This window comes from Sarcophilus harrisii, chromosome 2, assembly GCF_902635505.1.
Source record: "Sarcophilus harrisii chromosome 2, mSarHar1.11, whole genome shotgun sequence".
NCBI classification, from domain to species: domain Eukaryota; kingdom Metazoa; phylum Chordata; class Mammalia; order Dasyuromorphia; family Dasyuridae; genus Sarcophilus; species Sarcophilus harrisii.
The window spans coordinates 407,501,059-407,523,225 of record NC_045427.1 but is presented as its reverse complement, the minus strand read 5'-3'; the positions used below and the strand labels follow the sequence as shown (position 1 = coordinate 407,523,225).

Below are 22,167 nucleotides of genomic sequence, written 5' to 3'. Positions count from 1 at the left end.
GAAGATGATTTCAAAAAGTCCTGGAGAGACTTACATGAACTGATGCCAAGTGAAGTGAGTAGAACCAAGAGAACATTGTACAAAGCAATAACAAAATTATGTGATGACCAACTGTTGGATTTGACTCTTCAACAACAATTTAGGCCAATTTCGATAGCCATCTGTATCCAGAAAGAGAACTATGGGAACTGAATGTGGATCACAACATAGTATTTTCACTTTTGTGATGGTTGTTTGCTTGCTTTTTGTTTTTTCTCATTTTTTTTCTTTTTGATTTGATTTTTCTTATGCGGCATAATAAATATGGAAATATGTTTAGAAGAATTGCACATGTTTAACCTATATTGGATTACTTGTTCTCTAGGGGAGGGGAGGGGGGAGGATGAAGGGAGAAAAATTTGGAACACAAAGTTTTGCAAGGATGAATGTTAAAACTCTGCATGATTTTGAAAAAGAAAAAGCTATTATGAAAAAAAAAAGCTAAAATGTCTACAGGACATCTATTTTAAGATGTTCAATAGGCAGTTGAATTAGATACTGGAGGTCAGGGGAGAAGCTAGGACTGGATCTGAAAATCATCGGTAATAATGGTTACTGAAACTACAGGAGCTGATGAGATCACTAAGTGAAACAGTACAAAGGAAAGAAAAAGGGTTCACGACCACACCCGAGTCTAGTTAATTTAATTAGTTTACTTTGTATAAAGGTGATAGTGAAACTATCCCACTTGGCTCTAAGGAATTACATATTTTGATAGAATCAAACAATGAGAACTGAATTTGAAGTGATTCCTTGAATTAATCAAAATTATTAGGTGAGAGACTAGATCTCATCCTAATCAATTTGTATAAAAGAGACAGGTTCAGAACTGCGGCTGAAAGAGATTCTTCTGACTACTGGATTCCAGAAGTTGGAGAAGCAAAAGTAAGACTGAATAGTGAAAGAGAAGGGGAACGTCAGGAAAGTTGCATCTCGTAGAAGAGAACCAAGGAGGAGCCACATCCCAATAAAAGATCAGTTCTGTAGATGCTCTAATTTACTGTTTCCTTAGCCAGCTTTGTCTGGCAAAATATTGTTTCAACCATCAGAGACCTAGAATCAGAAACAGATATAAAGGTAAGGTTAGGCAAAATGTCCAACGTCTGCCTGTGTGTTAGGAATTTTCTCAACTCTGGCTGCGAGCAGCTGTAACTGAGGACCGAATGTATTGTAGTTGACTGCAGGAGTCCCAATGTTGTCTGTGTGTTTTTTTTATGCATTTGTTACCATGTATTCCATTTTATGCTTTGGTAAATAGTAACGCTGTTGACATTCGGTCGGTAGGTTTTTTTTTAAGGGGACACGACACAAAAGAGGTTACGAACTTTCCTGGACTATGTCTACAGGTCCCTTCTAGTTCTAAAGCCAGGAGGTAGGGAAGGACGCCTACGTTACCTTTAATATTTATGCCAAAAAGCTTCTGCTCACATCCCGGCGCCGCTCGGGCCGGAGAACTGCGCGCACTCGGGCCCTTTCCACCTATTTATTCGCACGTTATATTCAGTGACCTCCCCTATCCCACGAGGCAGAGCCCCGCACCCTTCGCGTTCTCTCCTTCCTGCCTCCTCCACCGCCTTCTTCCCCAGCGCCAAGCCCCGGCCAACATTCTCTCTCCTCCCCCTTCCCCCACTTTGCTATCTGCTACCCTTCCCCTCGAGCCCATAGGGCCTCACGCCCCTTCAACATAACAAGGCCTTCCGCCTCCTTGCCTTGGCTCACCACGGAGCTCGCCCGACACCCCGCTAAGTGACCCTCTAAACTCAGCGGCCCTTTCTCCGGGGCCTGGAGAGCGGATTCACATTGCGCATGTGCGGAAATTAGCCCCACGCGCAAGGCCTCACTGACTGTTAAGTCGCCTTAGTTTCCGCTCCAGTTTTAGGACTACGATTTCCGACAGTCATCAAGGCATCCAAGTAGTAGCAGGAAAGCGCGCCGGAAGCACCGAAACCTACAAGGCCCGACCGCTGAGGCCGATGGGATATGTAGTTTATGAAAGCTACAGTAACTTTGTTTGCTCACCACCCCTATGTTTCCCAAATTGTAGTGGTCTTAACTCCCTACAGACAGAGCTTGCTTAGGACATTATCTGGAAGCTCAGGTTTGGGTTGCATTTACACGCGAAAGGATAAATCTAGAACCAGGATTTCGGTCCCAGGAAGCTCTGCGGCGGATTGGCCGCCCAGTTCGGCATGCCCTGCAGTTGGGCGCGGGGCTTCCTGGGAGCTGTAGTCCCCGGGTTGCGTTACGGCGTTGGCGGAGGGGAGGGCGGAGCTGCCGGCGGCCCGGGCGGGCGGGCAGCTAGAGAGGGTGCGATCGCCGCTGCCGCCGCTACCACCACCGACACCACCGCAGCCGCCGCCGCCGCCAGCTCTGGGGCCGTTCGCCGCTGCGGGGAGCGAGAGGCGGAGGCGGGGCCGGTGTCGCGATGGAGCCCGACTCGGTGATCGAAGACAAGACCATCGAGCTCATGGTGAGTGCGGCCCCGCCGGACCCTCGGCCCCGGGCCTGCCCAGCGCGATCAGAGGGCCCGAACCCTCCCACCCAGCCCCGATTCCGCCTCCCCTCCCCCAGCACCCCCGACTGAGGCCTGTCCTGGCGCCCCCCTCCTTCCCACCCGATTCCTCCCCGGGTCTGGTCTTTTCTTCCCTTTCCCCTCCTACTTCTGCCTCACCGACTCATCCAAGGACCCCAGACCCCGGCCGTCCCCCTCCCCTCACCCCCAGCCCCGACTCCTGCTCCCGAGGATCCGATGCCTGCCCTTGGCTAGATCTGCTCCTTGGCCGGTGACCCCGACCCGCCGTCCCGGGGATCTCCCCTCCTTCCTCCATCCTGTCCACCTTTCCCTTCCCCCCTCACCCTAACCTACCCCCACAGGCAAACTCGCCCCTAGCACCCCAAAGAGTCTCCTTCCCCCCCAGATCCATCCTCCCCGATCCGCCTTGTCCGGAGCCTTGGGCCCCTCCTCGCCCCCTGTCCCTGCCCTCGCTGCATTTCTCCAGCCCCCTCCCCCCTCTCCTTTCAGACTAACCGAGGTAGGAGAGAATGGAAAAGGAGGGTCAGAGAAGTCCCAGTCGCCATTGCTTCTCATCCTCCTCTTCCTCAAACCTCTGAGGCCTCAGTGCACCCCCTCTCTTTTTCTTCCAGTCCTTAAGTAACTAATCTCTGTGTCTCCCCCCCCCCCCCCCCCCCCCTAACCTCTGAGGCCTCAGTGCACCCCCTCTCTTTTTCTTCCAGTCCTTAAGTAACTAATCTCTGTGTCTCCCCCCTCCCCCCCCCACCCCAGTGAAGGAGCCGAGCCAGTGAATGCTCCGGATAATCGATGGGTGTATTCCGGGGGCTCGGTTTTCAGGGAGTGACTGATTTATGGCCCCGGATCTCCCGGGCTTCTCTGGTGACTGGATTATTGGGGTTGATCCGGACAAAGGGCTTCTGACATTCTGCGGAAATCCCGGCAGCTGCTTCACGCTGAGGGCTCAGAGGATTCTCTGAGGATGCAGTATTTTAGGCAAAAGGAAGAGTAACTGTTCACTCAGAGAAAGTGTGAGTGTTGTGAGAGAGTGTGTGTGTGTGTGTGTGTATAGAACAGTGAAGCCCTGCTAGGCCCTTAGCACTTTTCAACTGCAAAAAGCAAAAGGCTATGACTGATTGATGGGGTAAATCTACCTTGTATTAGAAACCAGTGTGGGTTTAAAGAGCCAGCTCTAGGCCTGAGGAAGGTGAATTTGGAACCAAAATAAGTCTTTGTACAAATGGGTGAGAGGGTGGTGGTATAAAGGAAAAAAGTAATAGTAGTTACAGAGTAAAAATGAGGCATTAAAAATCTGATTTCTCCTAAGATGACAAGGAGAAATAAATAGGGCAGGTGGTTCTTGCCAATTTCAGTGGCTTAGGAAATCAATCATAGGGAGTAGACTGGGTGGCTTTCTGGGAGTGTTTTAATGCTAGGATTCTCATCTGTTCGCTTTTTTATGGCCACTTTGCTACAGAAACCTTGATGGTTTCTTTGTATCTAGCCTAACAGTAACTAGTTTTTCCCTGAGCTGATGAAAAGGAGGGAAAAAAAAGATCACTTGTCAATTATATCAGAACACTTTCATAGTTAGATTTTTCTCTAACTCATGAATGCCTGAGTCAAAGATTCCACTAGGTAGGGTCAGTGACATCAGAGCCACTTCCACATTTAATGCTATAAATAATAAATGGTGACTACTCTGAATGCCCTTTGGATAGCTACCCAGTTTCTGTAGATGATGATATCTTAAGGATAGAGCCACATGTTTAAAAAAATGGAAGTGTAGTAGTTTAAATATGGAGGTAGCTTAATAAAATATTTTTGCCTCATTTAGTTATCTAACTTTATCAGTACTTCCGAACACTAGAAGTGGCATTTTTCCCAAAAAGTTTTCAAGGAGATCCTGATATATATATATATTTGTGGCTTAAAAAAAAAAAAAAACCCAACCAAATCATGATAGTGATAATTTATTGAGTAATTTTTCTTCCTTTTTAGCAGTATTTTCCAGCCTGTAGTAGTATATTTAGGTATTTGATACACTCTTACAATATGTTGTTCTGGTTAAAGATACTGTAACAAAGACTACCACTCAGTTATACTTAAATAATACAAACATATTTAAGATTGAGATGCAAATCTAAACTTGTAAGCACAATTCTTCATATTGAAACATTGTGAAATAAAAATGTGGTTTGATTGGACTGATGATGACCCTCATCTCTTGGTAACTGAATCCTCATAAAAAAACAAAAAATAAACAAACTGAAAATCATCTGTTTCCCAGATACTTGGTCAAGTATAAATGAAGAAAATGTCTTTATGGCCAAATGGACTTTGAAATCTCAAAGCCTAAAATCTTAATCTTCCAGGGTTCAAACTTCAAACCACAAAGTTTTTGACTAATGTGACAGTACTTGTCTAACAAGGCATTCAACCTTCTAAAGGCGGGAAGCAAACTCTTTACCTGTGCACACATCTGGATATTCATAGAAAATGTTTAATGACCAAAGAATTTTAGGGGAGAGAGGGGGAGGATAAGAAGCTTCATTTAAGGACTTTGTTGTTCTTTGTGGGATAAACCAATTGACTATTAAAATCTTTCCTCAAAGCCTTTATATACTTGTATAAGTGTTGTAGATAAGATAGAAACATAATGTATTTAAAGCTGAGTGACAGAATCTATAGAAATAGATTAGAAATGATCAGTGGATCATCACTTGAGACTTTTTGACTTATGTTGGGGCAGCATCCTCATTCTTTAGATGAACAGATCTTTTATATCAGTTTCTAGATTTTTTAATTGATAAAGAAGAGGATGAAATCAAGTACTGTGATAGTTTAAAAAAAAAAAAAAGCCCAAACACTTTAATAATTGTAAGGTTTCTTCCATTACTTAGTTAACTAGATAATTAGACCTGAAAAGTAGGCTCTTTGTGAATGAAATTTAACCACTTATTTTGATTTGTGGGAATATCTATCCTTTTATATTTCTTTCCTCACCATTTTCTCTCTTTGCCTCTCTTACCTTTTCTTTGTACTAGTACTATAACAAAAATAAAGGTAGTTTTTATTCCAGAAATTAAGGAATGTGCCAGAAGTTCTTCCCCCCCATTCTCATAAGTGCACTGTATCTGACACGTAGCAGGTATTTAATAATATTCAATAAATTCAATTGAATTAATAATCTAGTCAATAGATTATAACATCCCTTTGGGCTAAAGCTGTTTTTCTTTGTTATTCCTCCTAACTCTCAGTTTAGATTTACCCTTGGGACCATAGCTATTGTTAACTAGATTACTAAAATACAAAGCTTACTAAAACTCTTTTATTATTAAGGACCTAGCTGCTATGTTTTAAATGCCAGGGTAAGTGAATAATCCCTTGGCTCTAGAAGCAGTTTGGAGATAATCAGGTAATCACATAGTGATGAATTATTGGCCTGATATTTTAGAGTTAATTGTTTTGACTTGTATTAATACTAGCGAAAAGCAGTTATGCCCAGTTACTGAATCATTGAGACAGTGTGTGAATGTCTATAAAAGGTACCTGTTTGGAAATTTCTTTTGAAATGTATTCAGTATATACAATGTATACCAGAGGGCAGATTTAAAGGGGGAAAAGGCAGCAGTATACATATTATCACATAATATTTGTTTTCTTTTGGCTTCCAGTTATGAATTGCATTTCAGCCAAGCATGACTAATAAGCCACAATGGTTACTGTGCAGGTTGAAGAGAAAGACAGACTTTCTATTGAGAGGGTAGCAGAGATTGAAAGGAAGCTGTAAGATACAGGATTTAAGAGCTTTCTCCCCCATACTGTGCATAATGTGTCATTTGTTGTTGACTGTGTTCTGGACAAAGTGACCTCTGGGCTGGTCTTTTCTTGTCCATCAGTCTCACCTTTCTTATTTTTAAATGAGCCTGCTATTTTCTGGAGTTTGTTTTAAGGATGGTTGGGATAATATATGCAAAATACCTGAAGCCTCTTTAAAAAGGTAGTGGTTTCAGCCAGTGTATTCCAAATTATATCTGACATAGTGGAATATACTGAAAAGATGAAGGAAACTTTCCTGTGTGAATTTATGGGCATTTTCTTTTGGTAATTTCTTTTCTCTTCTGGGACAATGTGTGTGAAGCACTGTTATTGTGAGCTATTATTTTCCATTTTGTTCTCATTAATTTCTCTAAGTAAGATAGTGGGTGGATGGGTGGGTAGGGGAAAATGTATTTTCCCCCAAAGAAATTAGTTTAGTTGAGGGGCTTACATTTTTTGACATCGTCCCCATCATATATGCCAAGTAACATGTAGTACAAATTAGGCAGATGTGAATCCACATGGCAAATCAAATTGACATAGAGGCTTCATTTCAAAATCCAGAGACCTGGATTTGGAGTCTGAGAACATGGGTATGAATATGGAGTCCATAATTTTGAGTATAACTATTTAAGAGCTTGGGCCAGTCACAATCTTTCTTATCTGTAAAATAATGGGGATGCTCCAAAGATCCCCTCTAGCTCTAAATCAATAATATGAGAACATTGACTACACTCACATGTAAAAACAAACTTAAGCATATTTCTTTTGGCTCTTCTTACTCTTTTAGTAACAAGTAATAATGTTAGGTATTCTGTACCTAACAAGGATGAACACTTACAAATACAAAGAACAGAAAAAGCCACTTGCATGTGATACTCTGAATCTCTATCATGTACATTTTTTTACTTTGTGGGACAACTTTAAGAGACCATCTAATTTGCTATGGCACACTTACTGGTCAGAGAAACATGAAATCAAGACGATGAAGCTCCTGGGATGAATGTATGTGTGCACATAGTGGTGTTGGATCTCCTTGCCCTGTATTATTTATTCCCATCCTGAGATACTGCACAGGATAAATTGCAGCCAATTGCAAAGTCTTCCTGTTAAACAGAACATCTACCCACTAGCGAATAGAGGGAATTCTTTGACCTAGGTTAAAGGACTCCCAAGCCTTCTATGAGAGCCTTAGATGTATAGAAACTCTAGTATTCAGACTTGTGCTAGCACAAACCTAAGGGAGACTTAAGGTGTGTTGATAGTGTTGATAGGAGAAGGAGTAAGCATTTATATAAAGTCTACTATGTGTCAGACACTGCTAAATAATTTGCACTAAGGCATTTGAGCCAATGATTCCACTATGTACTGTTATTTGTTATCATTTCCTTGATTTTTCCTAAAGGTGAAGGTAGAAGGCTCTAACTTTCTAGAATTGTGTTTTCTTGGCTATTCTTACTACAAATAACCTCTTCCTCTTTAGAATGCATGTCTTATTTTGTGCATATTCTGCCTTGAATTATAGTTGTGTCCCCTTGTTGGATGGTAAGCTCCTAAAGTCAGGATCTCTGTATTCTAATCATTTTATATTCCCTATTGTAGTAACTCCTGCAGTCCCTTCCTTATGCATAATGTGTATTGGATGAATGAATGACTTTTAACTCTAATTTTCAATGAAACCTTTTACTATTTCTCCAGTGAACCTCTCTGAGGCGGAGGGAACTTAAGGGTTGGAATGGAGAGAGGAAATTATAATGTACATGCACACCTTGTGTACATTTTGGAAAGTTTTGGAAAATATGTATATTTGGAAAATTTGCTCACAGAAAATTCAGACTAAGAATTGTTAATCTTTCCTTCAGAAGAACTCACTGTGCCCTTGGATGACAATTATGAATGTGTAGACTGGTGATCTATGACCTTGAAACAGCTATAACCAACCTATTCATGAGTCTCATTGAACTTGCCACCATTAATTAGTACTGTGTCACAGGTCCTAATCCTGTGCCCTAATTGATCTAGACTTGAAATACTAAGTACCCTAAGAAAAATGTGATCAAAGAATGAATTCTTACCCTATTGGGAATCTTGTAAATGTTTTCAGGTAGCATAAATCGTTTTTATATTTTTGTGTTTTTCATGTCAATGAATTCTAATTTTTAAAATCTTTGACTTATTATTTGACTAGTTTCAAGTTTGTGAATAACACCAAAAGGAAGAAACCTGTTGCTCAAGGGGAGAAAATCATGTTTCCTTATGTTAAGTTTCTGATCATTGTAATTGCTTAACAGGAAGTTTGTCTAAATAGGCAAATGACAGATGTACCAGGAAGACCTGACAATCCAGTTGGTTGTCCTTAACTTAAACCTTATTATTGTTTTAGTGAAACCTGGAAGGTTTCAGTTTCCTGAATTGCTGAAGTTCTTTATAAAAGGAAATATCTTCTCGGACTTGGTCAACATTGATTGAATGGCCACTATATTTAAAATTCTATTCTAGGAACATTTGAGTTATTCACACACAACAACCAAAAAAAAAAAAAAAAAAAAAAAACCAAAAACCCCCCACCCAAAATAGAAAAGTGTCGAAATCCTGTGTGTTGATCATTATATAGTGGAAAAGACAGAAATAATGGTATATAATGGATGAGAAAAAAATAATTTAAAAAAAAAATAAAGATAACATATCCGTGGGCAGAAATATCAAGCAGGAGCTACACAGACACATACATATTAGTTTTTGTTTTTTTTTTTAAGGGCAATTTAGGAAGTTTTTAAATAGTATTTTTCCAAATACATATAAAAATGGTTTTCAACACTCATTTTTAAAAAACATGGTGTTGTAAATTGTCTCCCTTCCTTATCTCCTCTTCCTCCAAGACAGCTGTTACAGATTAAATATGGCCAATCTTAAGAAATATTTTTGAGGGACAAACAAAATTTACTTTTAAAGTTTGATGAAGGGATAGATAGAATTTGAATTGGTACATATAATAAAATATTTTTCGTTTATGCAATGTTTTAAAAGGAAAAAAAAACAATCTAATAGAGCTTGAAGGGTAATACTCAGGAAGTTGTAAGATGAATGGTAGTTAATAGCATGTTACACATTGATGTTGGTTTATACTTCAGCTGAAATAATATTTCTAACTCCTATGAAATGACTAGAATGCTGTATACATTGTGACGCCACTAAAAGTCTGTTGGGGAGAGTGTTCTCTAGGTTTCCTTCTCAAGCTAAAATAATTTTTCTTAGGATATTTGCAAAAATCCAGTTGAGGGTGTGTATTATCTAGTTAGCCAACCTTGTTGTATACTGTGCAAAAGTTCTCCTTTATTTCTGACTTTATTTTTTTGTTTGTTTTGCTGAAGCAATTGGGGCTAAGTGACTTGCCCAGGGTCACAAGCTAGGATGTGTTAAGTATCTGAGGCCAAATTTGAATTAAGATCATCTTGACTTCAGGGCTGGTATTCTATCCACTGTGCCACATAGCTGCCCCAATTTTCTTACTGTTTTTGTTGTTTTGCCATCCCCCTGTTATCACAAAAGCAGGCTCAAAAACTTCTGGGGCTTTTTCTGATGTTATGATCTTTCAGCCATGTCTGACTCTCAGTGACTGTATTTTGGGTTTTCTTGGCAAAATACTGAAGCAGTCATTTTCCTTTTCCAGCTCATTTACAGATAAGGAAACTGAAAGCAGACTGGGTAAAATGATTTGCCCAAAAGCTACATAACTAGTAAATGTCTGAAGCCATATTTGAACTCTGGAAGATGAGTCTTCCCGATTCCAGGTCTTGTGCTCTCTCCTACTGCGCCACCTAGCTTTCCAACCCTCTATACACTCCTTTGGTGATCTTGCCAGACCTCATAGATTTAATTATACTTCTGTAATTATACTTTAATTATACTCAAACCTATATATCCAGCCATCATCTCCTGAACTCTTTCTGCATTACCAGCTGCCTATTGCACATTTCCAATTGGTTGTCTCAGAGGCATCTCGAAGTCAACATGTCAAAAGTAATTCCAAATTTATCTCTTCTTCAAACTTTCCTATTTCCATTGAGGAAACCAGTCACACACATGTACAACATTGGTGTCATCTTGGGGCCTTACCTTTTTTTCATTACCCATCAGTTGCCCATGCCTGTCAATCTTATCTACACAATTTCTCTTATGGAGAATGGGCCTTTCCCTCCATTCTTGGCAAAAAAAAAAAAAAAAAAAAAAGTCCTAAAAAAAAAAAATCTCTCCACATCTTTCACTTGAACTAAAAACCTCTTGTTTGGTCTTCCTGGCCTCAGTATCTCTTTTCCAAATATCTTTTGTACAGCTGTCAAATTGATAGTTCCCCTTCCCCAAAATTAAAAATATCACCTTTAAGTGATTTTTCTCAGCTAGTAAATGTCTAGGGTCAGGTCCTCCTGATTCCAGGACCTATCTATTGCCCCACCTAGCTGCCCTGAAATTGAGATTTTAAAATCACAAATCTGAGCATATCTTTCTTGTATTACACACACACACACCTCAGAAAAGAAAAAAAAAAAACATACAAACACTAAAAATCCTCTACATTAGATACATGAACTATTCCCAAATCAGATTTCCACCAACATCTATCTTTCCCCTCCTTCACTCTCCAATTCTTTTTGGCTGGCCTTCTAGCTGTTCCCCATAACTGTCCATTGTTTCATCTCTCATCTCTGAACCTTTGTACAAGCCATCCTAGTTTCCCTTTGTATAGGTCATTCTTCATGTCTAAAATTATTTTCTCAAATAAAAAGCATTTGTTAATAATAGCACCTGTCTGCAAGTATTGAGTGTTCAGAATGCAGAGGCAAAAGTGAAAACAATCTACTTTAAAGAACCTTACAGTCTGGCTATATTCACATACAACATTTACCAATGTCTCTAAATATGTGTGACACACACACACACTAGATATAAAATAATTGAGGAAACTATAATTAACAACTAAAGTAGATGGCAGGAAAAGACCTTATGGAGAAGGTGGCACCTAAACTATAATGTGCTTAGAGGTGAAGTTTTAAGGCTGAATATTGTAGATACTTAAATTCCTTTTGATTATTTGAAAGATTGTGTGGAGAGCTTTAAAGGCCAAACTTTGTATTTGATCTTGACCTCTTTTAATCCCCAATATCCTTTTAGAACAGTGTCACTAGGTAATTAAAGCATTTATTCCCTTTAAAATAATTTTATATAATTTATAATTTCACATAAATTTTTAAAAATTGTGAAGATCATGCATACTGCACTAGAATATAAGCTTCTCAAGGGCTCACATTGTTTTGTATCATTTTCCCAGTGCCTAACATGATAAATGCCTGTAAAATGTGTATTGTGGGAAGAATATTTACTTTACAATTGACTATAACAACATGTCTCTTTTAAAAATAAACACACACAAAAGAACTCATTCATCGGCTGTAAAAGAAAGAAGCAAATGATGGTTTGTGAAGTGATTCTGGAAAGAAATTTCCTTGAGCTGTGACTTCCACAGATGTTTTGAGAAGATTCAGTTGAATGGGAAGTTTTAGAGGTGTTTTGGAAATAGAGATCAGGAGAATGCTGAGTATGGATCATTTTTGTCTTATTACTTTGGAGGAGTCTTTTAAAAAAAAAAAAAAAGATTTTGATAAAGCTTTTTTATTTTCAAAACATGCATGGATAAGTTTTCAATATTGACCCTTGAATAGCCTTGTGCTTCAGATTTCCCCCTCCTTTCCCTAGAAGGAAAGCAATCTAATACATATTAAACATGTTAAGTTATGTTAAATCCAATATTTATTTATATTTATACAATTCTGTTGCTGCACAAGAAAAATCAGATCAAAAAGGAAAGAAAATGAATAAGAAAACAAAATGCAAGTGAACAACAACAAAAAGAGTGAGAATGTTATGTTGTGACCCACATTCAGTTCCACAGTGTCTATGGGTGTAGATGGCTCTCTTCATCACAAGATCATTGGAACTGGCATCAATCATTTCATTGTTGGAAAGAGTCACATTCATCAAAATTGCTCATCATATAATCTTCTTGTTGCTATGTACAATGATCTCCTGGTTCTGCTCATTTCACTCAGCATCAGTTATATGTATAAGTCTCTCCAAGCCTCTCTGTAATCATCCTGCTGGTCATTTCTTACAGAACAGTAGTATTCCATAGCATTCGTATACTATAGTTTATTAAGCCATTCTCCAGTTGATGGGCATCCACTCAGTTTCCAATTTCTTGCCACTCCAGAAAAGGCTGCCACAACTACTTTTGCCCATGTGTATCCCCCTTTCCCTCCTTTAGGATCTCTTTGGGATATAGGCCCAATAGAAACACTGCTGGATCAAAGGTTATGCACAGTTTGATAACTTTTTGAGCATAGTTCCAAATTGCTCTCCAAAATGGCTAAATCTGTTCACAGTTCCACCAAGAATGGATTAGTGTCCCAGTTTTCCCACATCCCCTCCAACATTTGTCATTATCTTTTCCTGTCATTTTAGGCAATCTGACAGGTGGTAGTGGTATCTCAGAATTGTCTTAATTTACATTTCTCTAATCAATAGTGATTTAGAACACCTTTTCATATAATTAGAAATGGTTTTAATTCCTTCATCTGAAAATTGTCTGTTCATATCATTTGATCATTTATCAATTGGAGAATGGCTTTAATTCTTATAAATTTGAGTCAATTCTCTATATATTTTAGAAATGAGGCCTTTATCAGAACCCTTAAAGTAAAAATGTTTTCCCAATTTATTGCTTCCTTTCTAATCTTATCTTCATTAGTTTTGTTCATACAAAACCTTTTTTTAACTTAATATAATCAAAATTATCTATTTGGTGTTAAATTGTGAGTTCCAGTTCTTCTTTGAACTCAAATTCTTTCCTTCTCCACAGATCTGAGAAGTAAACTATCCTATGTTCTAATCTGCTTATAATATAACTTTGTTTCTGGAGAAATCTTTTAAAGATAATATGGAATAGGAAAGATGGATGCCAACTAAAGAAGACCTTCAAAGGATTCCAGCCTTAATCCCCTGAGCAGGGATTAGATCTTGTTGACAAAGATCTGAATGATGTATGTAGCTGAGTTGCCCAAAATTTAACATAACATGATGAAAGCTTCTGCCACATTGTAGTAATGAGTACATGATTATCTATGACTTTGATGAAAAAGTTGGAAACTAAAAAGGGAAGAATGGAAAAAGAACCATTGACTTGGAGTCAGAACTTCAATTTCAACCTCAGCTGTTTTCCTGCCTCCCTCTTTGACATTGGGTGTAGATCCTAAACTTCCCTGAGGATAAATCTAGGGCAACTTATGGTCCTACACGTAGATATTTTAAATATCTCTGTATTGACTAGGGAAAAAAGTCTTTAAAAAAAAATGATTCAGAAGTTAAATAATTTCCATTTAAGTATCTAGTAGTTAGAATGGGCCCTGAGGCTCCAAGGGCCAAAAATTTCCCACAAACCAAATTCTGCCCTCAAGCTAATGATATTTTTATCAGTAAATTATATTATATTGTAATGCAGCTAAACAGCTGGTAGAGCTTGGCCAGGCTAATATTTGAATTCTTTCTTACATACTTATTAGCTATCTGAGATCTTGGAAGTGACTTCACTCAGCCTCATTTTCCTCATCCATAAAATGGAAATAACAGCAATCTACCTCATAGGATTGTTGGGAGGATTAAATATGTACAGTTATCCCATTTACATATTAGATTTTGCCCATCACGATTTCATTATTCATGGATCAACATAAGCAATTATCAAAGTACTTTGTATTTATTTTTAGTTCATGCAATACTTTTACTTAGCATTGACCTATATGTATGTCAAAATATTTAACCCAAATTTTACAATGGTATTGCAAATGCCCCATAAAGGAAAGAAAAAAATCAGACTTCTCTAGTACAAAATTTTGGGGGCAACAAAATTTTACTGGGATTTTTCAGCTCACAGGGATGCTCTTCTCTATATGATATGAAAGGGATAAATGTTTTATAAACTTTAAAGCACCATAAGAGTTAGCTACAAGAATAAACACAGATAAGGATATATAAAATATCTATGAGTGGCAGAGAGGATGGGAAGCAGAATAGGCTGTCTATAAGAAATGGAAAAATTATGGCTAAAATTTATAAACTGTGAAAGCAGTAATCTGGCAAATATAAACTACCAAGTTTCTAGGGAAAAAATAGACCCCACAGCACAGTTTTTAATTTTAATCTACATTTTCTTGATGACTTTTCAGTCTAGGCAAATCAGCAAAACAATCACTGATTTGTAGACTTGGAAGATTTTCAAAATTTAACGGCTAGCTCTCCTGACTCCAGCACACTCCTGAATGGATAAGCTTGAGTTATTTGCCCACAATTATACCAAATCCTGAACAATTCAGTTCTATTTCAGGTTAAATTATATCCGAGAGACTGATTCTCTTTGTTGGTAATGGAAAATTTGTGGGGCATTAGTATCATCCACTTTATTATTACTCTTTGGGGAATTATGATTCTTTAAAAGTAATGCGTATTTTTGTTTATTTAGTGCTGAAGATGTGAGATATTGACCTTCTATACACTAACCCATTTAAAGCTGTCTTGAGGGCTAGTGATAATAAGACATAACCAAAACATAACAAAACCAGCTCTAATGAGAATATTTTAGATAGACACAGCTTGGGAGCTTCCTACTTTTTTGTATCTCAGTTCTTCCATCAGAGGTTTGACCTGGCTTGTCTAAGCACTGAGGAAAGTCAGAAAACCTGAGGTTACTTAATTGAAACTGCACCTTCAGCTTACTCATGACTGTGGAAATTGAAGGGATCAGAGATGCAATTTGTGGTTGAATACAGAGGGCTTTGGAATTTTTGTTTTTGTCAGAACTGCTGTTGTCTCACGTGCTCTTCTGTGTTTCTTTCTCCCATAGTTGATATAGCATTCACAAAAAGAAAAGCAGTAATTTAGTAGTAAACTGTCAGTTGAGGTCTTTTTAGTAATACAGTAAGCAGCCATGGGTGAGAAAATCAACACTAAGACATCGATCTGTCTTTAGAGGAGAAGAGGGCTGAAGACCTGGCTCTTATCCCATCTCTCTCATTTAACTGTGTTATCTTGGGGAAGTCATATAACTTAGAGCTCGAAGTATGTGGTCTCTATCTCTACTAAGGAGTTTCCACTTCTGCTCTTGAAACCTCTCTTCTGAGTCTTGGGCTGAGTTCTAATGGTTCACTGGCTTTTTGGTATGGCTGTTATATTTTTTTTCTTTTAGGTTACAAAATTGGCATTTGTACAGTTTCTTGGCAGTGTTGAATTTTTGATACTTAATAAAAATACTACAAACAAAAGATGTCTTAAGATATTGGAGAGGTTTAGGTCCCTGTTTTTAAGGTGTCTTGGAACTTGGTTTCTAAGGTGACAAACTCCTTCCTAGTTAGTTGCTGGAGAAGCAAAAAGTTATAATAACCATATATTTATAGCTGATAATAGGGTAAATTTTATTGGAGAATTTGTGCTTATTTAGAAATTTGGTGAACCTGAATAGTTAAGGATATTCCAATGTGTTCTGCAGAGATTTTCTTATTCTTTCAATCTTTGCTATAAGGAATCTTACTCCTAAGATTTCATACTGAGCTGGTTGGCTTAGGGCGTAGTTTTGGCCTGTTTTCTGGGACTCAGATCCACCACTCCACTGACCCTTCCATTACATAGTGGCTATTATTTGCCACTGGTGCCATGGTAGGTGTATGGATTGCTTTCTGTCTTTCCAACAGTTACCGAAGTGCATGTTTGGGATTTTGTTGAAGAAAACTGGATACAGTAAAGCAGAAGGAATCTTGGAAGATGATTGACTGCTGTCTTTTCTCAGACTAGTCTGAAAGGGAATATCCCCCACCCATTCATTCTGGATTGGTGGATCTGAAGTACAAACTATTTTCCAGGTAAGCAATTACCCTGTATTGTTTTGTTTTGTGGAATTTATTTCTTTTGAAAAAAGTTTTATTTTAAAAATATTCTTTCCCTCTATTTCCATAAGAAAATGGAATAGATGGTTAGACTTTAGTGTCTTGTATCTTCGGCCTAGTATTAGCCAATATATCTGAGGCTGCATTTCTTAGCAAACATTTCATTGAGTGTAATGAATGAGATTTAAGTCTCTTCTGAAACGAATCATTTCTTTTGATTTATGAATGGAACCTCTATAGTAACTAAAGTGTGTACACATAGGACCAGATGGGCAATGTAGTTATATTGAGATGGAGTGAAGGATGGAGTGAAAAACTTTGTTGCAATGTCATCTTGTAGGATTAGTGGAATTAATGTCATAACATAATTTATGTTGCTCTTTTTTCATGCTGTGATCTTTATTTGTTTGGATATTTAGAGCTTCTCCACAAGGATGTTTAGAGATGTCATTTCAGGTTTTGTAATTTAGCATATAGATGTTCAGGTTCGCATTCTCACTCATGATAAAAAAAAGAACCAGTAGTCTTTGGGTGATTTGTTGACCTAACATTTGTTTTCCCAACTATCCATCAGAAAGAATGGAAAGCTATCTGAAAGAGTTCAGTTGATGTAATACTGAATCTCAAAAGTTGGAAGGGACCTCAGGCCATCTCTCTAGTCCTGTTGGCACATGAACAAGAATCCTTCATATAACATACAAGTGATCATCCAGTATTTTATTTGAGTAACTCAAAGAAGGGAGAATATGCTACTCCCAGGAAGGGAATAAGAATTTATATAGCATTTTGTGCGAAGTGCTGTGCTAAGCACTTTGCAGACTAGTCTCATTTGATCCTTACAACAACCTTGTAAAAAAGGTCTTAACCTTCATTTTACATATTAACTATCATTTTACTATCGCTGAGGCAAACAGGCATGGGTGACTTGCCCAGATCATATAACTAGAGGGTATCTGAGGCCTAATTGCCAGAGGCAACCCATTTCACATTGAAATAGTGTAGATTGTTAGGAGATTTATCCTTCTGCCAAGCTGTCAGTGAAATATTTTTTTATTATATTATATTATAAATTATTTTTTAAGCAACTACCATGTGCCAATCACTGTGCAAAGGCCTGGAAGTATAAATAAGTTAAAAAGCCTTATATTCAGGGAACTCAGTCTAATGGGACAGATAACATACAAACAATTATTTACAAACAGGCTATATACAAGATAAGTAAGAGGATATCTAAGAGGGAAGGTCCCAGAATTAAGAGGGATTAGAAAAGGGTTTCCTGTAGGAGGTGGAATTTTATCTTGGTCTGGAAGGAAACAAAGGAAACCAGAAGGCAGAATTAAAGAGGAAGTGTATTCCAGGCTTGGGGATGGAATTGCCTAGTCAGAGGATGAGTCTGAAGAACAACAAAGAGGCCAATGTGTGGTAATGATGGGTAGTATAAGGTCTAAGGAGACTGGAAAGATAGGGAGGGGCCTATCTTTTGAGCATCAGAGGCAATTATGTTTGATTATAGGGACTCACTGAGTTTTTTGAGCAAGGGGTGACATGGTCAAGTTGACAGCTGGTTGGAAGATGGATTAGATTCGGATTTGTGGTGGAGTGATGAACCAATAGGTTATTCCAATAGTCTGCTTGATGATGAAGGGCGATACCACAGTAGTGGCATTGGCAGAGGTAAAAAGAGCACATGTGTGAGAAATAACACAAAGATAATAGATGATAAGCCTTAGTGATTTCAAAGATAAAGGTGCCCTCAACAGTGTCCAAATGGGGAAATTTAGGAAGGGGAAGGATTTGGGAAAAAATATGAGCTCACTTGTAGATGTTTTGGAGTTTAAACTCCCACCTATTTCCTGATTCTGCCCTTTGGGACCAAGTAGAATAAATCTATTCCCTATTTCCATTGTGGGCTCTTGAAATACTTTTTATAAAACAGCTAGGTTATCTTCCATCCAATCCTTCACGTGATTTTCCTGGGGTCTTACACCATCCTGGTCTTTTTATCTTCCTAAAATGTGTTGATTAGAATTGAGCACAAATTTCTGGTGGTGGTCTGCCCAAAGCAGATTAGAGACTAGAAAAACAAAGATAACTAAGCTAGTATATAAAAAAAATCTTCTTAAATATTAAAACAAGTGCTGGACAAGGAAGTATTTCAGGGTCTGATGAACTCAAAGCCAGCTTCATGCTTCTTTGAATTCTTTTTTATGAAGGTTATCTTGGTAACTTAAGTAGCTATGTAAACTTGTCTATTTAAAACATGTCCATGTAGCTGATTTTAATGGTTCTTGTAGTGGCCACTTCCCACTCCCTTTCTTCCCTGTCCTTGGGAGAACAGGCAATTTCTTTGTAACATTAAGCAATTCTCCCCAGAATTCACTTCTTTCAATCAAGGATTCATTTTGGTTGTAAACTCCCAGAATTCATGATGCTTGTCGCAATATAATTAAAAAATTCCTTTAATCTTCAAAGAATTTCTTTTGGATCATTTTCCATACTGGCATTCAGATTGGGCAGGGCCAGTCCTGATGAATTATGGGAGAGTTCTGAAGAATGGGACTAAGCATTATATATGCATGTAAAGTGAAATTGGGGGAAAGGGGAAGGAGTTTTTGAATTTGATAGATCAGCATCATGGAAATGGCTTTTGTGGTCAGCCTTCCCCTCATCTTTTTGTCAAATTTAGTTTGCGTATTATTAGGTGGTTTTATTAGTGCAGTGATTCTTAATCCTTTGGGAGTTAAAAAATATAATATATGTACTTTGAGATTATCTTTTTGCAGTCTGCACTTCTAGAAAGTCACACTGTATGTATTGAGTCCTGTTTTCCCACTGACTTTTCATCAGAATTCTGGAGTTATATTTCCATAGGGAAACAATTGTTTTTCAGTTGTGCCCTACTCATTGTGATCCCCAGGACTATATCTTCCATGGCAAAGATACTGGAGTGATTTGCCATTTCCTTCTCCTGGATTAAGGCAAACCGGTTAAGTGAATTGCCTAAGGTCACAAAGCTAGTGCCTGAAGCCTAATTTGAATTTACCTCTAATTGATTCAAGGCCCTGTGTGCTCTATATTACCTGTCTCTTGAATAATAAGTAACATAAATATGGTATAGGAGATTATGAGATTTAAGCTTGAAAGGGATTTTAGAGTTGATTTTATAGTGTAGCAAACTTCAAGTCCTAGAGAGAGGAAATGTTTTGCCCATGGTTATACTAAAAGTGTAACAGGTCCAGAATTCAAACTCAGGCTCTTATGATTTCCAAATTTGGTGCTGTCTCCTCATCTATTCTTTGAAAACTAGCATTAATTTCAAGGAGCAGTCTGCATTTAATTTTCTCTTGAGCCATTGTAAGAATTTGGCCCAGATGAGGATGTGGGATATTTGGAGAAAAGAAGGAGACTTTGGCTTCAAATCCATCTCTTTTTTTGTTTTTTGTTTTGTTTTTAAAATATTTCCCTTTTTTGTTTTGTTTTGTTTTGTTTAATCGCCTTTTATTTACAGGTTATATGTATAGGTAACTTTACAGCATTGACAATTGTCAATCCTCTTGTTCCAATTTTTCCTCTCTTACCCCCCTACCCCCTCCCCCAGATGGCAGGATGATCACTAGATGTTAAATATATTAAAATATAAATTAGATACACAATAAGTATACATGACCAAACCGTTATTTTGCTGTACAAATAGAATCAGACTCTGAAATATTGTACAATTAGCTTGTGAAGGAAATCAAAAATGCAGGTGGACAAAAATATAGGGATTGGGAATTCAATGTAATGGTTTTTAGTCATCTCCCAGAGTTCTTTCGCTGGGCATAGCTGGTTCAGTTCATTACTGCTCCATTGGAAATGATTTGGTTGATCTCATTGCTGAGGATGGACAAGTCCATCAGAACTGGTCATCATCTAGTATTGTTGTTGAAGTATATAATGATCTCTTGGCCCTGCTCGTTTCACTCAGCATCAGTTCATGTAAGTCTCTCCAGGCCTTTCTGAAATCATCCTGTTGGTCATTTCTAACAGACCAATAATATTCCATAATATTCATATACCACAATTTATTCAGCCATTCTCCAACTGATGGGCATCCACTCAGTTTCCAGTTTCTAGCCACTACAAAAAGGGCTGCCACAAACATTCGTGCACATACAGGTCCCTTTCCCTTCTTTATGATCTCTTTGGGATATAAGCCCAGTAGTAACACTGCTGGATCAAAGGGTATGCATAGTTTGATAACTTTTTGAACATAGTTCCAAATTGCTCTCCAGAATGGTTGGATGTATTCACAGTTCCACCAACAATGTATTAGTGTCCCTGTCAAATCTATCTCTTAAGCAACTTGGTGGTACAGCAAGGCCTGAACATTAAGCCTGAAGTCAGGAAGCCCTGAGTTCATATTTGGCTTTAGAATAGTTAGTAGCTATGTAACTTTAGGCAGGTCACTTAGGGCTATTTGCCTCAGTTTTCTCAACTGTAATGGGGAGTGTAAATAGTACAGGGTTTGTGAGCATCAAATGAGATTATGAATATAGCACTGTGTACAATGCGGGGTACATATTAGGTACCTTTTCCCTTCCCTTCTCTGTAAAATGAGGTGGTTAGATGAGGTCACCTATAGTGAGGAGTGATCCAGCTCCCAAGTCCTCAGGACAAATAACATTCATGTGATTTTGGGTGATCGGTCAAGTACATTCATATTTAGACATTCCATGCAGCTAAGTCCCATTTCATTGGGAATTCTCACTGACTCTTTGGTACTTGAATGTGTATTCAGCCATGCTGTCAATGCTATTGCTCCAGTTACTTAGCAGGACTCCCAAAGACATATGTGGAAATCATGTTTCCAACTGCTTAGACAGTTTGCCGGCAATTTACTTAAAGGAGCACCGTCAGACATGTAAAGTGCTGGGTAAATAGGATCAAAATGAAGCTACTGACCAAGCAACAGCTCCACAGTTCAACTCAATCTTTTTCCCACTTTGGCTTTTATTTTCTAATAGTTGCATTATATCTGCATCAGTTAAGGAGTGATTAGTGGATACGGTTTCTTTTTTCTTGTGTATGTGCAATTCTTCTGGGGGAAAAAAAAACCCAACTCTGTGTTTGTTATGTTGTACAAGAAAAATCAGACCAAAAGGGAAAAAACCATGAGAAAGAAAACAAATTAAAAAGTGAAAATATTATGCTTTGATCCATATTCAGCCTCTATAGCTCTCACTGGATGAATACTTTTCCAGTGGGTGCATTTTCAGTGAATAAACTAAAGCTGGTTAAATTGTTTGCCTTTCTTTTCTTCATGAGTAAAGCCCCAGACTTTGCTGTTCTTTCCTAAGATGGGCCCTTTACCTTTAGGTATACTACATATAGCTTGTGTGTCTCCACAAAAAATCAATCAAACAATGATTAAACATTGGAGAATGGGGAGGGGAAAAGCTTTGCAGGCCTCTGACCATCTATCTTCTTGGGACATCTTTCATTGCTCATAGAATGAGCTGCATTTCCCCCTTGGACTTAGGTATTGCTAGTAAGTCTCTTGGAGCACAGCCAGGGAACGTCAGAAGTGGCATCTCATCCAGACCATGGGCAGGGCAGGGCTGTAGCCACGTAATATGTGGGGGAGAGTATGGGAGGGAAAAAGGAGAGGCCTAATCGGTTTCCACCCAGCTGGCCCCTTCTTAAAACAGCTCTTCAAGACCTCACTCTTGCCCCTCCTTTGTCCCTCCCACATGCCAGCCCTTTTTCTCTTTCCTTCTCCAAATTCCAATCTCCATTTTTTGCTTGCTTGCTTAAAAAAAAAAGTTTGCA

At 38.4% G+C, this 22,167-nt stretch overlaps 1 protein-coding gene and 1 long non-coding RNA gene across 6 annotated transcripts in view; one reads left to right on the top strand and one right to left on the bottom strand.

The window, feature by feature from the left end:
- Positions 1-712: 712 nt before the first annotated feature.
- On the bottom strand, positions 713-1,813 carry LOC116421671. The gene is made up of 2 exons (XR_004232149.1): positions 1,435-1,813; positions 713-1,092 (listed from the first exon to the last, which is right to left on the bottom strand). It is a non-coding gene; the product is annotated as an uncharacterized LOC116421671 (long non-coding RNA).
- A 119-nt stretch (positions 1,814-1,932) lies between these two features.
- Positions 1,933-22,167, top strand: part of FBXW11 (F-box and WD repeat domain containing 11) — an 82,914-nt gene continuing 62,679 nt past the window's right edge. For 2 of the 5 annotated variants that reach the window (XM_031953661.1, XM_031953660.1), the window contains exon 1: positions 1,933-2,509. In XM_031953661.1, the coding sequence (XP_031809521.1) occupies positions 2,465-2,509 (45 nt within the window). In that variant the 5' untranslated portion in view covers positions 1,933-2,464. Of the gene's footprint in view, positions 2,510-16,164; positions 16,333-22,167 lie in introns of all 5 variants that reach the window. The other 3 variants (XM_031953665.1, XM_031953662.1, XM_031953664.1) reach the window with 2 other exon arrangements.